The 15,514-nt window shown below is 48.3% G+C and overlaps 1 protein-coding gene across 2 annotated transcripts in view; it reads left to right on the top strand.

Moving 5' to 3' along the window:
* Positions 1-2,163: 2,163 nt before the first annotated feature.
* FLVCR2 (FLVCR choline and putative heme transporter 2) overlaps positions 2,164-15,514 on the top strand; it is a 19,728-nt gene continuing 6,377 nt past the window's right edge. For both annotated transcript variants that reach the window (XM_077267547.1, XM_077267546.1), the window contains exons 1-7: positions 2,164-3,776; positions 3,968-4,109; positions 5,968-6,105; positions 6,250-6,317; positions 6,388-6,491; positions 6,764-6,874; positions 6,971-7,076. In XM_077267547.1, coding sequence (XP_077123662.1) covers positions 3,219-3,776; positions 3,968-4,109; positions 5,968-6,105; positions 6,250-6,317; positions 6,388-6,491; positions 6,764-6,874; positions 6,971-7,076 — 1,227 coding nt within the window. In that variant the 5' untranslated portion in view covers positions 2,164-3,218. The remainder of the gene's footprint in view (positions 3,777-3,967; positions 4,110-5,967; positions 6,106-6,249; positions 6,318-6,387; positions 6,492-6,763; positions 6,875-6,970; positions 7,077-15,514) is intronic.

The raw sequence follows: 15,514 nt of genomic DNA, 5'->3' as shown, positions 1-15,514 counted from the left end.
GAAAACAACTTTTGGGGTCAAATTTCTCCTGTTACCCTTGCAAAAATAAAAAATTCTGGGCTAAAAAAATATTTTTGAGGAAAGGAAACACATTTATTAATTTCACGGCTCTGCGTTATAAACTTCTGTGAAGCACTTGGGGGTTCAAAGTGCTCACCACACATCTAGATAAGTTCCCTTGGGGGTCTAGTTTCCAAAATGGAGTCACTTGTGGGGAGTTCCTACTGTTTAAGCACATCAGGGGCTCTGCAAACGCAACCTGACGCCCGCAGAGCATTCCATCAAAGTCTGCATTTTAAAACGTCACTACTTCCCTTACAAACCCCGACGTGTGCCAAAACAGTGGTTTACCCCCACATATGGGGTATCAGCGTACTCAGGAAAAACTGGACAACAACTTTTGGGGTCCAATTTCTCCTGTTACCCTTGGGAAAATAAAAAAATGTGGGCTAAAAAATAATTTTTGAGAAAAGAAAAATTATTTTTTATTTTCATGGCTCTGCGTTATAAACTTCTGTGAAGCACTTGGGGGTTCAAAGTGCTCACCACACATCTAGATTAGTTCCTTCGGAGGTCTAGTTTCCAAAATGGGGTCACTTGTGCGGGAGCTCCAATGTTTAGGCACACAGGGGCTCTCCAAACGCGACATGGTGTCCGCTAATGATTGGAGCTAATTTTCCATTCAAAAAGCCAAATGGCGTGCCTTCCCTTCCGAGCCCTGCCGTGTGCCCAAACAGTGGTTTACCCCCACATATGGGGTATCATCGTACTCAGGACAAACTGGACAACAACATTTGGGGTCCAATTTCTCCTATTACCCTTGGGAAAATAAAAAATTCTGGGCTAAAAATCATTTTTGAGGAAAGAAAAATTATTTTTTATTTTCACGGCTCTGCGTTATAAACTTCTGTAAAGCACCTGGGGGTTATAAGTGCTCACTATGCATCTAGATAAGTTCCTTGGGGGGTCTAGTTTCCAAAATGGGGTCACTTGTAGGGGAGCTCCAATGTTTAGGCACACAGGGGCTCTCCAAATGCGACATGGTGTCCGCTAATGATTGGAGCTAATTTTCCATTCAAAAAGTCAAATGGCACGCCTCCCCTTCCGAGCCTTGCCGTGCACCCAAACAGTGGTTTACCCCCACATATGAGGTATCGGCGTACTCAGGAGAAATTGCCCAACAAATTTTAGGATCCATTTTATCCTGTTGCCCATGTGAAAATGAAAAAATTGAGGCTAAAAGAAATTTTGTGTGAAAAAAAAGTACTTTTTAATTTTTACGGATCAATTTGTGAAGCACCTGAGAGTTTAAAGTGCTCACTATGCTTCTAGATAAGTTCCTTGGGGGGTCTAGTTTCCAAAATGGGGTCACTTGTGGGGGAGCTCCAATGTTTAGGCACACAGGGGCTCTCCAAACGTGACATGGTATCTGCTAGCGATGGAGATAATTTTTCATTGTGTACATACATTACTGATCCTGAACTGATCCTGAGTTACATCCTGTATTATCCTCCAGAGCTGTACTCACTATTCTGCTGGTGCAGTCACTGTGTACATAAATTACATTACTGATCCTGAGTTACATCCTGTATTATACTCCAGAGCTGCACTCACTATTCCGCTGGTGCAGTGACTGTGTAGATACATTACATTACTGATCCTGAGTTACATCCTGTATTATACTCCAGAGCTGCACTCACTATTCTGCTGGTGCAGTCACTGTGTACATACATTACATTACTGATCCTGAGTTATATCTTGTGTTATACCCCAGAGCTGCACTCACTATTCTGCTGGTGCAGTCACTGTGAACATACATTACTGATCCTGAGTTACATCCTGTATTAGGCTATGTTGACTTGTTTATGCAGCATTTGTTAATGGAAAAGTATTACTCCAGCGCGGCACTCAATAATCTGCTGCTGCTTTGTATCTCTTGGCTTTGCTGTATGATACAATAGTTGGAGTTTGGGGGGCGGTAACCTGAGGACGTAACAGCTGGCGGTATTTAGAAAAAAAGTTACCTTCCATGGGCGTGGCTGCGGGTGGCCACGTGTTACATGGAGGCGGCCAGATTATGTTCTCTTGTAACTGCCGACCTATCAGGGTTGAGGGCGGGGTCACAGTGTGGGACTCTAAGTTTAAGTGGTGAAACCACTAGTAGAGACGGTGAGCGGAGAGTCCGGGGCAGAGAGCGGAGAGTCAGAAGCCTGGAGAGAAGAGACCGGAACGCAGAAACCGGGGCACAGAGAGGAGAGCCTGGGAAGAGGAGACCAGCGGAGAAAGGACAGCGCAGAAACCGGGGCAGAGCGCGGAAAGTTGGGAGCAGTGATTGGAGAGACCAGCGCAGAATTCGGGGCAGCAGCCGGGATCTGATTCCAGTTTACATGCTGAAAAGAAGAGGAAGAAAAACCATGTGATACCCGACCACAGAGAGGAAGGGACGTGACACAGAGGTCTGTCCAGGCTGACCGATAAGAGGGGGCCCGTAGAGGCTGACCAATTAGAGGGGGCCCGTAGAGGCTGACCGATAAGAGGGGGCCCGAAGAGGCTGACCGATAAGAGGGGGCCCGTAGAGGCTGACCGATAAGAGGGGGCCCGTAGAGGCTGACCGATAAGAGGGGGCCCGTAGAGGCTGACCGATAAGAGGGGGCTCGTAGAGGCTGACCGATAAGAGGGGGCCCGTAGAGGCTGACCGATAAGAGGGGGCCCGTAGAGGCTGACCGATAAGAGGGGGCCCGTAGAGGCTGACCGATAAGAGGGGGCCCGTAGAGGCTGACCGATTAGAGGGGGCCCGTAGAGGCTGACCGATAAGAGGGGGCCCGTAGAGGCTGACCGATTAGAGGGGGCCCGTAGAGGCTGACCGATTAGAGGGGGCCCGTAGAGGCTGACCGATTAGAGGGGGCCCGTAGAGGCTGACCGATTAGAGGGGGCCCGTAGAGGCTGACCGATTAGAGGGGGCCCGTAGAGGCTGACCGATTAGAGGGGGCCCATAGAACCTATAAGGGGAGAGATTGTCACATACAGAAGGCCTCTAGAGACGGTCGCCTATACAAGCTGTCAGACTGCGAGCCCAAGTGTCAGAGGAGGTGAGACACGCCATGACGCAGACTGTCACCCGTAGAGGAGAGCCATGCAGTAGTGATAGACTGTGTCAGTGGGCTTTCTTGCAGTAACTGTCAGCTCTTGTGTCCAGTGATCTCACAAGCTGTACAGTAATGGTGACAGACGGGCTCTCGGGGGAAGATCTGCAGCCCGGAGGTGATGGATCAGAAAAGCGATCAGCTGATGATCGGGTCTCCAATGGGGCGGTTGTGCGGCTGGAGGAGGGTCATATGACTAAGCTGTACGGCCGGCGCTGGCCGATGGTGCTGCTCTTCAGCGCCTACTCGCTGTGTAACTCCTTCCAGTGGCTGCAGTACGGGATCATCAGTAATATCTTCATCGACTACTATGGTGTCAGCAGCCTTGCCATCGACTGGCTGTCCATGACCTACATGCTGACCTACATCCCGCTCATATTCCCGGTGACCTGGCTGCTGGACACTCGTGGCCTGCGGCTCATTGCATTGGTTGGATCAGGACTCAACTGTCTGGGCGCCTGGATAAAGACGGCCAGCGCCCGGCCGGATCTGTATGGTGTCACACTGTTTGGACAGTTAATATGTTCGATGGCTCAAGTCTTCATCCTGGGAATGCCCGCACACATTGCGTCCGTGTGGTTCAGCTCCACCGAAGTCTCCACCGCCTGCTCTCTTGCAGTTTTTGGCAATCAGGTATGTTCTTCAGGGGATGTCGTCCAAAGAATGTAATTCCATAGCAGGAGATGTGATAGGTTGCCAGACATGGTGGGAGAGAGCAATATGCAGTGCCGCCATGTGACTGCGCCCGGTACATAGCGTAACTATTTTGTCCACCATGCTGCATCTTCTAACGTCTTTTCATCTCCCAACTCTCTGTTTTACAGCTCGGGGTGGCAGTGGGATTTCTTTTACCCCCAGTCCTGGTTCCCAACATAGAAGATAAAGAGAAGCTGTCACATCACATTAGCATCATGTTCTATGGGACAGCGGTAGCTGCGAGTCTGCTCTTCACCCTGGTAATTTGTGGTGCGCATCATCCAAATCTAAATTACAGGAAAAGAAGATATAAGGCAAAGATGGAGTGTATACTGTGTATAGCACAGGGAGAGTGGATACCGGGCAGGATGGAGGTGTAGTGTACAGGGATAGTAGACACAGGCCAGGATGGAGGTGTAGTGTACAGGGATAGTAGATACCGGGCAGGATGGAGGTGTAGTGTACAGGGATAGTAGACACAGGACAGGATGGAGGTGTAGTGTACAGGGATAGTAGACACAGGACAGGATGGAGGTGTAGTGTACAGGGATAGTAGACACAGGACAGGATGGAGGTGTAGTGTACAGGGATAGTAGATACCGGGCAGGATGGAGGTGTAGTGTAGGACTGTGTGTAGCACAGGAATAGTAGATACCGGACAGGATGGAGGTGTAGTGTACAGGGATAGTAGACACAGGACAGGATGGAGGTGTAGTGTACAGGGATAGTAGATACAGGACAGGATGGAGGTGTAGTGTACAGGGATAGTAGACACAGGACAGGATGGAGGTGTAGTGTACAGGGATAGTAGATACAGGACAGGATGGAGGTGTAGTGTACAGGGATAGTAGACACAGGACAGGATGGAGGTGTAGTGTACAGGGATAGTAGACACAGGACAGGATGGAGGTGTAGTGTACAGGGATAGTAGATACCGGGCAGGATGGAGGTGTAGTGTACAGGGATAGTAGACACAGGACAGGATGGAGGTGTAGTGTACAGGGATAGTAGATACCGGGCAGGATGGAGGTGTAGTGTAGGACTGTGTGTAGCACAGGAATAGTAGATACCGGACAGGATGGAGGTGTAGTGTACAGGGATAGTAGACACAGGACAGGATGGAGGTGTAGTGTACAGGGATAGTAGATACAGGACAGGATGGAGGTGTAGTGTACAGGGATAGTAGACACAGGACAGGATGGAGGTGTAGTGTACAGGGATAGTAGATACAGGACAGGATGGAGGTGTAGTGTACAGGGATAGTAGACACAGGACAGGATGGAGGTGTAGTGTACAGGGATAGTAGACACAGGACAGGATGGAGGTGTAGTGTACAGGGATAGTAGACACAGGACAGGATGGAGGTGTAGTGTACAGGGATAGTAGACACAGGACAGGATGGAGGTGTAGTGTACAGGGATAGTAGACACAGGACAGGATGGAGGTGTAGTGTACAGGGATAGTAGACACAGGACAGGATGGAGGTGTAGTGTACAGGGATAGTAGACACAGGACAGGATGGAGGTGTAGTGTACAGGGATAGTAGACACAGGACAGGATGGAGGTGTAGTGTACAGGGATAGTAGACACAGGACAGGATGGAGGTGTAGTGTACAGGGATAGCAGACACAGGACAGGATGGAGGTGTAGTATAGACTGTGCAGCACAGGAATAGTAGATACCAGGCAGGATGGAGGTGTAGGTGCTGTACAGCACAAGAATAGTAGATACTGTTCAGAATGGAGGTGTAGTGTAGAGCTGTGCACAGTACAAGAATGGTAGATACGAGATAGGATGGAGGTGTAGTGTAAAGTTGTGTACAGCACAGGAATAGTAGGAAACACGCGAGATGGAGGTGTAGTGTAGAGCTGTGTATGGTACAGGAATAGTGGATAAAGTGCAGGATGGAGGTGTAGTGTAGAGCTGTGTGTAGCACAGGAGTAGCAGATACAGAAGAGCATGGAGGTGTAGTGTAGAGCTGTATGTACAGTACAGGAATAGTAGATACAGGACATGATGGAAATGTGTAAATTGTGTATAGAATAATGGTGCATGGGAGCACTTGCTTTTTGCATTGGGTGTAGCAATTGTCACCCCCCACACTTTTACTATTGTCTGTTGGTTTCAGTATTTCAGGACCGCCCACCACTGCCCCCCACGTTGGCTCAGGCTGTACAGCATTCTTCTTCTGCCCAGTATTCGTACAAGCTTTCCATTGTGTCTCTCCTGAAGAACCCAAACTTCATTCTACTTGTTTTGTCGTATGGTGAGTCTTTGAGTGGGCACTTCCGGTCATGGCGGTGTTTTTGTCTTACAGTCTTTTACGGCCCCTGGGTGGCTGCTTACGTCCCTCCGGAGGTGGAGAATCATCAGTGCTTTTAATCAGTGGCTCTTTTTGGAATGTTTTTAGGACTTAACACTGGCGCCTTTTACTCTCTTTCCACTCTACTGAACCGCATGGTGATTGAGCACTATCCGGTAAGTGGATTGTGTCGGTTTTGTGCTCCGGTTGGTGTTGCCGTTATTCTCTGATTGCTCTTCTGGCCAGGGAGAAGAGGTGAATGCCGGGCGCATCGGGCTGACAATCACTGTAGCTGGAATGTGCGGAGCCCTGGTTACTGGATTCTGGTTGGACAGAACAAAAACCTACAAGTGAGTGTGAAGAAAATAGGGGACAGGTACTTGAATGTGGTGTGAGTGTGAAAAGAATGAGGGATACAAATATAAGAAATTAATGTGACAATGGGGGGGTCAGTGTGAAGAGTATGGGGGAGCAAGTGTGAAAACTGGGGCTAGTGCTAGTCAGAGGTGTGAGTACTGTGGGAGGGCAAATATAATGAGGTGACACTAATGTGAGCTGGACAAAAGCTAAATGTGAGTAAGGGGAGGGTTTGGGGGCTGCTCACTCAGGCTCTTTCTTTCAGACAGACCACCCTAGGGGTGTACATCTTCTCACTGGTGGGGATGCTGGTATTTACGTTCACCCTGGACCTTGGCTACCTCTGGCTTGTCTTCATTACAGCGGGATGTTTGGGGTGAGTCTGCATTATGCGCCTCTCATAACGAGTGCTAGTCATGTTTTATCTAAAGTTGGGGTTACTGATATAATTGTGTGTCCCACCTCCTTCCAGGTTCTTTATGACGGGGTATCTTCCACTTGGCTTTGAGTTTGCAGCAGAATTAACTCATCCAGAATCAGAGGGAACGTCTTCTGGACTCCTGAATGTGTCCGCTCAGGTACTTGTACAAGGGGGAGCAGCCAAAATGTCCCACATTCAGCAACTCTTGCTTGAATGTCATGTTGATGGTTATTTTGCGGATTGAAGCAATTCCAGGTTTTCATGTTTGTTTTTGTGCCTCTATGATCTTTGCTTTGCCCTGCTTCTAAGAGTACTATAAACCTAGATGTCAGAGATCCTACCGTGCTGCCACCAATTTGTCACGTACCCGCTCTCGGCACGTGATTTGGGGTTACACCTACAAGGGTTAATCTCTCCCCTCTCTCAGTCCAGCGTTCAACCTCTGTCCTATGCTGTAATGGGAGCATAAATCACACACCGACCCAGGCCACACACCCGCTCATACACGCTGCCACCACTCACCGAACACACGGGCAATGAGTCCCGGAAATATTACTACTACTGTCTGCTAATCATAAGGCTCACACAGTTTAAGGCTATGGATTCTTTAGAACATACAAGGTTCAACTAGTTAAAGTTTTATGCTCTAATAGAAAAGGTACAGTGCTTACAATAAAAAAAAAAGTAAAAATTTGGGAATAAAAAGACATACAAATATGCAAAACAATTATAAAAATAAACACAGGAGAAAACTTACAGAAATACCTAACTTTGTAATAATAATAATAATCTTTATTTATATAGCGCCAACATATTCCGCAGCGCTTTACAGTTTAACAGTTTCAAACACAACAGTCATAGGTAACAACGTTAACAATACAGTAATAAAGCAAAAATAAGATGACCCTGCTCGTGAGCGCTTACAATCTACAATGAGGTGGGGAGATACAAAGCACAGGTGTGTATTTACAATGGTGTATTTACAGTGATGGTCCAGCCATCTTCCGGGGGGACAAATATGACATGGGACACATCAGCTTGTCTGCCCTCAATCTGTGAACAACTTTGTATGCGTACAAGCCTAATTTATAGAGATAACTTGGAGGTCCGATTTCTAGAACAGCCACTCAGGTTAATATTATAATTGCTTGTTTTTGATTGGACCACGGCCGCTCCCCCAATGAATATATTATTTTCCTCTGAAGACTCTTTTCCTAAAGTTTCTCACAGATAGATAGTGTCAGGCTGTAATTGACATCTCTCTTCAAAAGAGCTAGAAGGTGTGAAATGTTTCCCTTTCCTGGCTCCCAGCAAGGCCCCCTGGCGAGATTGGAGACAGTAGACTGCTTGCTCAGGATACCATATGCTGTGACCCCCTGTGAGACCTGCAGTCCCCGGACAGATGTTAAATTACTGCTGGTTACACATATAAACCTATACATATTTGACCACACCTCCCTCCTTATGAACGTGCATGGGGGTTAACTTATAGGTCAGCTCCCGAGCGCGTATCTGGTTCCGCCCCACCTTGGCGAGAGAAACCATCAGCATTGCCATGATCGATTCCTTTCTTATGCTGAAATGTAAAATCATATTGCTGAAATATCAGACTCCAATCTAAGTAATTTCCCGTTGTCCCCAACTACTCTGTTGAGCCAACTCAATGGGTTATGATCTGTTATCATGGTGTAGTTGTGCCCATAGAGGTACAGTTGCAGCTTCTGCAGAGCCCACACAGTTGCCAAACATTCCTTCTCAATGGTGGCATTCTTCATACCAAATTGCATCACCAGAAACTCAAAGAGCCCGAATGGCTTTATAAAGGCAGACCTCTCCTGAGCTTCTCTGGTCAGGGGTATGTGCCAATATCCCCTACTTAGCTCCACGATGGTGAGGTACGATGCTTTAGCTCGCTGCTCTAACAGCTCGTCTATCCTTGGATGGGGTAGACCTCACATGTAGTCAGTACATTTAATTTCCTGTAGTCTACACATAAAAGGGTAGTATGGTCCTTTTTCTGGAGAACTACAGGCGAGGCCCAGGCACTCTGGAATTTTTGTATTACCTTGAGGATCAGCATCTCTTCTACCTGTTCCCTCATGTGTGCCTTCACCTCTGCTGACACCCGGTATGCAGACTGCCGTACTGGGGGATTAGTACCAGTGTCCACATGGTGAGTAGCTAAGTGCGTCCTCCCAGGCTCCCCGGTGAAGACTTTGGTGAACTCGCTGAGCACCCCCATCAGCTCAGACCTCTGACTGTGGGATAGCTCAGGGTTAAATTCTGCTTACTCCAGGGACTCCATGTACTGAGTCCCAAGCCCCCACATCTAGTAACAGATCAGCCTCCCCCTCTTTAGGCAGGCCACAGACAGGTACGACACAGGACTCCCTGTCATGATGAGCCTTCAACATATTTACATGAAATACTTTCTGACGCTTTTCATGCTCATCTAGGGTCACCACATAATTAACATCATTTATTCGGACTCCCATGACAGCACTACGAGAGAGGGGATCCGCCCTTCAGGAACAGGAAACCTACAGAGATACAAAAGGGCGGCACCTCTCCCTATGCATCAGTTGGTTTCCTGTTCCTGGAGGGACAGGATCCTACAGATGAAATTCTCCGTAGTGGATCCCAGGCCGGCCGGCCGAATCTGGTAGCGGGGGGGTCTCCTACCTCGGCCGGTGCGGATGTCCCTGGAGGCGCCACGGTGGTCCTGGCTGGACTGCACGTCGGTGGCGTATGGCAGCAGGGAGCAGGGTCCGGAGGATTGCCTGATCTCCATTCTATGCCGGCGTTGGTAAGTATATGCCCCCCTTGGTTCTTGCAGCGATGCGGCGGTGCAGTGGTGGAGTGGGGTAGCGGTGACGGGAAAGCGGCGCCGACCGGAGCGCTGTCGCACATCTCCGGCGTCCTGCACCGCTCTCAGGAGCGTTTCCGGAATGCTGTGACGCCGGGGGCGGAGTCGGCAGGCGCTTCCGGGTTACTGGATGGCTGCGCATGCGCAGTCTATCCAAGATGGCGGCGCCCATCGATCCTGGACACCGGATTCCCCACTAACTACCGCTGACCTCCCAACTGCGGTCTGGTCAGCAGAAACCAATGGGATGACGCCAGGCAGTCTGCTGACCGGAACCCAGGGGGATTTAAGCAGGTGTCGGATTTAGAGCCCTGCTTTTGGTCACACTTCCATCATGGAGAGTGGTGGTGAGCAGCCTCAGCTACTGGAGGTGCGACAGAAGCCCTTGGAGAAGGAGCATGTCAGGAGTGACCAGTCCAGCCGCAAAAGCTCGTCCAAGCAGGGATCGAGAGCTTCGACTGGGAAAGAACCCCCTCGTGTTCCGGTACCTTGATTTGGCGTACACTGGTAAGTGATCTACGTGAATGTTCACTCAGTGACGCGGGCCCCCTTATACTTTGTCATTCTAGGGGAAGAGAAGTGCAAAGACGAAACATAAGGAGTGCGCCCTGTGTGGAATCCCTTTACCAGATTCTTACCCTAAAAAATTATGTGCCCCCTGTATACAACAGACGGTGAGGTCTACAGGTGTGGTAGGGGTTAAGGGACATCAGGTCGGATAGATGGTATCACCTTATTGTCCTCCCCTAGGTAGCGGAAGAATCTGCAAATACGGCTAACTTAAAAGAGATGATCCGTATGGAAGTAAGGGAATCCCTGCGGTCTCTATCCCAGGCGGGAAGTTCAAAACCTAAAACTCCCTTAATCTCTGAATCTTCGGAGGAAGAAAAAGAGGAAGGTTCCTATGGCTCTATTCCCTCTTCCTCGTCATCGGAAGAGGACTCTGGCCGGTTTTGTCTACCGCTGGACCGAGTGGACAAACTAGTTAAATCGGTCAGGGGTACCATGGGCCTGGAAGAGCCTAAAACACAACCTTCCAGGCAGGAAATAATGTTCAGCGGATTAGACCATAAGAAGCGCAGATCCTTTCCGGTGATAGATAAAGTTCAAGATTTAATTCTCCGTGAGTGGAAGAAACCGGAGAAAAAAGGCTCGTTACCACCAGCTTTAAAACGCAGGTATCCCTTTGAGGATGCAGCCGTTGATACCTGGGACAAGGCCCCTAAGCTAGATGCAGCGGTGGCGAAAGCGTCCAAAAAAGCCTCATTACCCTTTGAGGATATGGGGACCCTTAAAGATCCGCTCGATAGGAAGGCAGACACCTTCCTTAAAGGTACCTGGGAGATGGCGGCCGGATCTCTGAGACCAGCGGTGGCCGCAACGTGTACAGGCAGATCCTTAATGGTCTGGCTGGATCAGTTAGAGTCACAACTTAAGGAAGGTGCATCCAGGAATACAATCCTGAATGCGCTCCCAGTGATTCAAGATGCTGCGGCCTTCCTGTCGGACGCTTCACTGGATTCCGTCAAAATGGCGGCCAGAGCAGCAGGTCTTTCCAACGCGGCTCGTAGAGCCTTATGGTTAAAATGTTGGTCTGGTGACATCCAATCAAGATCCAAGCTCTGCGCTATCCCATGTAAAGGGGAATATCTCTTCGGACCAACTCTGGATGACTTGCTTGAAAAAGCAGGTGATGATAAGAAGAAGTTCCCTAATCTGCCATCAGCATCTTACCGTCGCCCCTTCAACAGAAGGAGGTTTGGTCGCGGAAGGAAACGCGCGTCCTCACCCTCGAGAGATAATTTCAGATGGGAGGATAGACGCAAGAGAGGTACGGGCTATATGTTCCGCCGTTCCTCAAAAGAACGTAAAAAGTCAGACCAATGACTAGCAATCCCTGTGGGAGGGAGATTGGCAGCCTTCTCTTCCGCATGGTCTGACATCACTAATAGTGACTGGGTCCGAGGCATTATATCAGACGGTCTGAGACTGGAGTTTGACCATTGGCCTCGGGATAAGTTCAAATTAACCCCCTTACGTTCCTCCTCTATTGAACAAACGGCTTTGGAAGCTGAAGTCACCAATTTATGTCTTAAAAAGGTGCTGATTGAGATCCCAGATTCAGAAAGAGGAAGAGGGTTCTACTCTCCTCTATTTCTGATTCAAAAACCAGATAAGTCATTTAGGACCATCATTAATCTTAAATCTCTTAATGAATTCCTGGTTAATAAAACCTTCAAAATGGAGTCTATCAGTACTACAATAAAGATGTTGTTCAAACACTGCTTTATGGTAGTTGTAGATCTTAAGGACGCATACTATCATGTTCCTATCCATGAGAACTTCCAGAGGTTCCTGAGGGTGGCGGTGTCTATAGAGGGAATTGTTCGTCATTTTCAATATCGAGCCCTTCCCTTCGGCATTTCTGCAGCTCCTAGGGTATTTACCAAGGCAGTCGCTGAGGTTATGGCATATTTGCGAGAATCCGATATCCTCATAATACCTTATCTGGATGATTTCCTTATTGTGGGGAATTCAGCAGGTCATTGCCTTTCACAAGCAAAGACAGCCATAGCCAAACTAGAACATCTGGGCTGGATTATAAATTATGACAAATCCCGTTTACAGCCCCTAAAAATTCAGAGATTCCTCGGACTGTTATTAAATTCAGAGACCCAACAATGCTGTCTGCCGCCTGATAAATTACTCCACATTCAACAACAGGTGTTGAAGGCGATTAATAAACCATCCATGACCCTTAGACAGGCTATGTCACTGTTAGGATCCCTAACTTCGTGCATTCCTGCCGTCCGTTGGGCCCAATTCCATACCAGACCTTTACAGTTTGAGGTTCTGGACAATGATAGAGCCTTACAGGGGTCCTTGCAGGGTCAGGTGACGTTAAGTCCAGTAGTACTTACATCTCTCAGATGGTGGCTAGTGGAAGGCAATCTGTCGGCAGGAGTTCCCTGGGTGACACATGTGACTCGTGTAATAACAACTGACGCCAGCCCTACGGGATGGGGGGCGCACATGGGTGACATCGTAGTTCAAGGGCTATGGGACCCTCAAACATCAGCTTCCTCCAATCAGAGAGAGTTAATGGCTATTGAACTAGCAGTTAAAAAACTCCTCGTGTATCTACAGGGTCACCATGTCAAGATCCTCTCCGACAACCAGGTGGCAGTAGCCTACGTAAACCACCAGGGTGGTACACACTCCGAATCTCTGATGGAAGTAGCAGACCGCCTTCTCCAGACAGCAGAGAGCAGTTTACTATCTTTAACTGCTCTACATTTAAAAGGGAAAGAAAACATAAAAGCGGACTTTCTAAGCCGCAACACCTTAAAACAAGGGGAATGGTCCCTGAACAGAGACATCTTCGGTCAAATCGTCCACATGTGGGGTCATCCAGACGTGGACCTGTTTGCCACCAGGGACAACAGAAAAACAAAAAAATTCTGTTCTCTGAATCCCAGGGAGAATCCGTTGGCAGTGGACGCCTTCCTGATCAAATGGGACTTCCGTTTGGCTTATGCGTTTCCCCCGCTGGGCCTATTACCTCTTGTGGTCAGGAAAATAAGGGAGGACCGAGCAAGGGTCATACTGGTCGCCCCTTTCTGGCCCAAGAGAGCTTGGTTCGCGTGGCTCAGGACCATGTCGGTGGAAGACCCCTGGGTACTTCCGGACATTCCCAATTTACTCCATCAAGGTCCGATCACCCATCCGCAGGTGAAGGGGCTCCATTTGACGGCATGGTGTTTGAGAGGTCATTATTAAAAAACAGAGGTTTTTCCCCAAACTTAATTGATACCCTTATGAAGAGTAGAAAAAATATAACAACAAAGATCTACTCTAGAACCTGGAGGAAGTTCTTGGCCTCTTCAGATTTCAGAATTGAAGAAGGGTTACCAATTAACCAAATTTTAGAATTCCTGCAGAAAGGGTTAGAGCTAAACCTATCCACAAGTACACTAAAAGTACAAGTCTCAGCCCTGGGGGCCCTGTTTTCTTGTAACGTTGCTAATAACTATTGGGTATCAAGGTTTATAAAAGCTTCTAATAGAGCTAGACCTATACACAAGAACAGGTCGGTACCTTGGGATCTCAACCTAGTCCTGTCAGCCTTGACTAGAGAACCGTTTGAGCCCTTACATTCTGCTTCAATTAAATTATTGTCCCTCAAGACAGCGTTCTTGGTAGCGATAACATCTGCTCGTAGAGTAGGGGACATTCAAGCACTCTCTAGACTCTCCCCATATACAGAGTTTTTACAGGACAGAGTAGTCCTAAAACCGGACCCCGCCTATTTGCCAAAAGTCGCCTCACATTTTCACAGATCACAGGAGATAGTGTTACCATCATTTCTCCCTAACCCCTCTAACGCTAAAGAAGAACTACTCCATACATTAGATGTTAGGAGATGCCTGTTAGAATACATCACAGTCACTAACGCTTGGAAGAGAGAGGATGCGTTATTTTTATCCTTCCAAGGTCCTAGGAAAGGGCTTAGAGTTTCGAAGTTCACACTAGCGAAGTGGATTAGGGAGGCTATCTCTCTGGCTTATACTGCAGGTGGAGGTCCGGCTCCGCAGAATCTGAGGGCGCATTCCACCAGGGCCATGGCTACATCCTGGGCGGAAAGATCTGGAGTATCAATCGACCAGATATGTAAGGCAGCTACGTGGTCGTCCCCTTCCACCTTTTTCAAGCACTATCGGTTGGACTTGGGGTGCTCCTCTGATCTCACCTTCGGGTTAAGGGTGCTGCAAGCTATAGTCCCTCCCTAAGGTAGTTTTACATCTCTGTAATTCTCTCGTAGTGCTGTCATGGGAGTCCGAATAAAGCATTAAGCTACTTACAGGTAGCGGCATTTTTCGGAGGCCCATGACAGCACCCTTAGTTCCCTCCCTATTCACGTGGGGGTTGCACTTCCTATAATGTATATAATGAGATATATATAGATCTCACGAGTGGTATTTGTATTGGATTAGTTTTGTATATAAACTGTATATAATATTTGTGTGCTACTAACCGCGGTAGTCCTCTCAGGCTCTAATATACAACTGATGCATAGGGAGAGGTGCCGCCCTTTTGTATCTCTGTAGGTTTCCTGTTCCTGAAGGGCGGATCCCCTCTCTCGTAGTGCTGTCATGGGCCTCCGAAAAATGCCGCTACCTGTAAGTAGCTTAATGCTTTCGCCGCTTGTGTACAGTGCATGGTCCCTCCCATGTGGCCTGTAATTTATTCTGTAACATAGGGACCAACACCCAAACCTTCTGCCTCTCCTTGTAGGCCCTCAGTCTGGCATTACGGTCGTACCAGACCTTCTGGGTGATTTGGGCCTGGGTCACGTTCACATAGGCCTGGTTGCTGAGTTTTTGCATTCTTTCTCTGAGCCGCAGTACATATTCAACCACTGAGACTCCCATAGTTTTGGGGTCATCCTCCCAACAGTCCTTAATCAAATCATGTGGCCCCCCCCTGACCCTCTTCCCATAAACCAGTTCAAATGGGGAGAATCCTGTAGTTGCCTGGGGTACCTCTCTGTATGCGAACAACAGATGGTGGAGGTACCGCTCCCACTCTCTACCAGCATTTTCAACATTTGTTTTAATGTTCCGTTAAAACGCTCGCAGAGACTGTTGGTTTGGGGATTATAGGCGCTGGCCACAAAATGCTGTACTTGTATTTTTTCGCAGAGGCTTTCCATTAGCCTGGACTTGAAT

The sequence above is a fragment of the Ranitomeya variabilis genome, chromosome 1 (genome assembly GCF_051348905.1).
Source record: "Ranitomeya variabilis isolate aRanVar5 chromosome 1, aRanVar5.hap1, whole genome shotgun sequence".
In the NCBI taxonomy this organism is placed as follows: domain Eukaryota; kingdom Metazoa; phylum Chordata; class Amphibia; order Anura; family Dendrobatidae; genus Ranitomeya; species Ranitomeya variabilis.
Note: the sequence above shows the minus strand (reverse complement) of the source record. Positions and strands in the feature narration are given on the sequence as shown.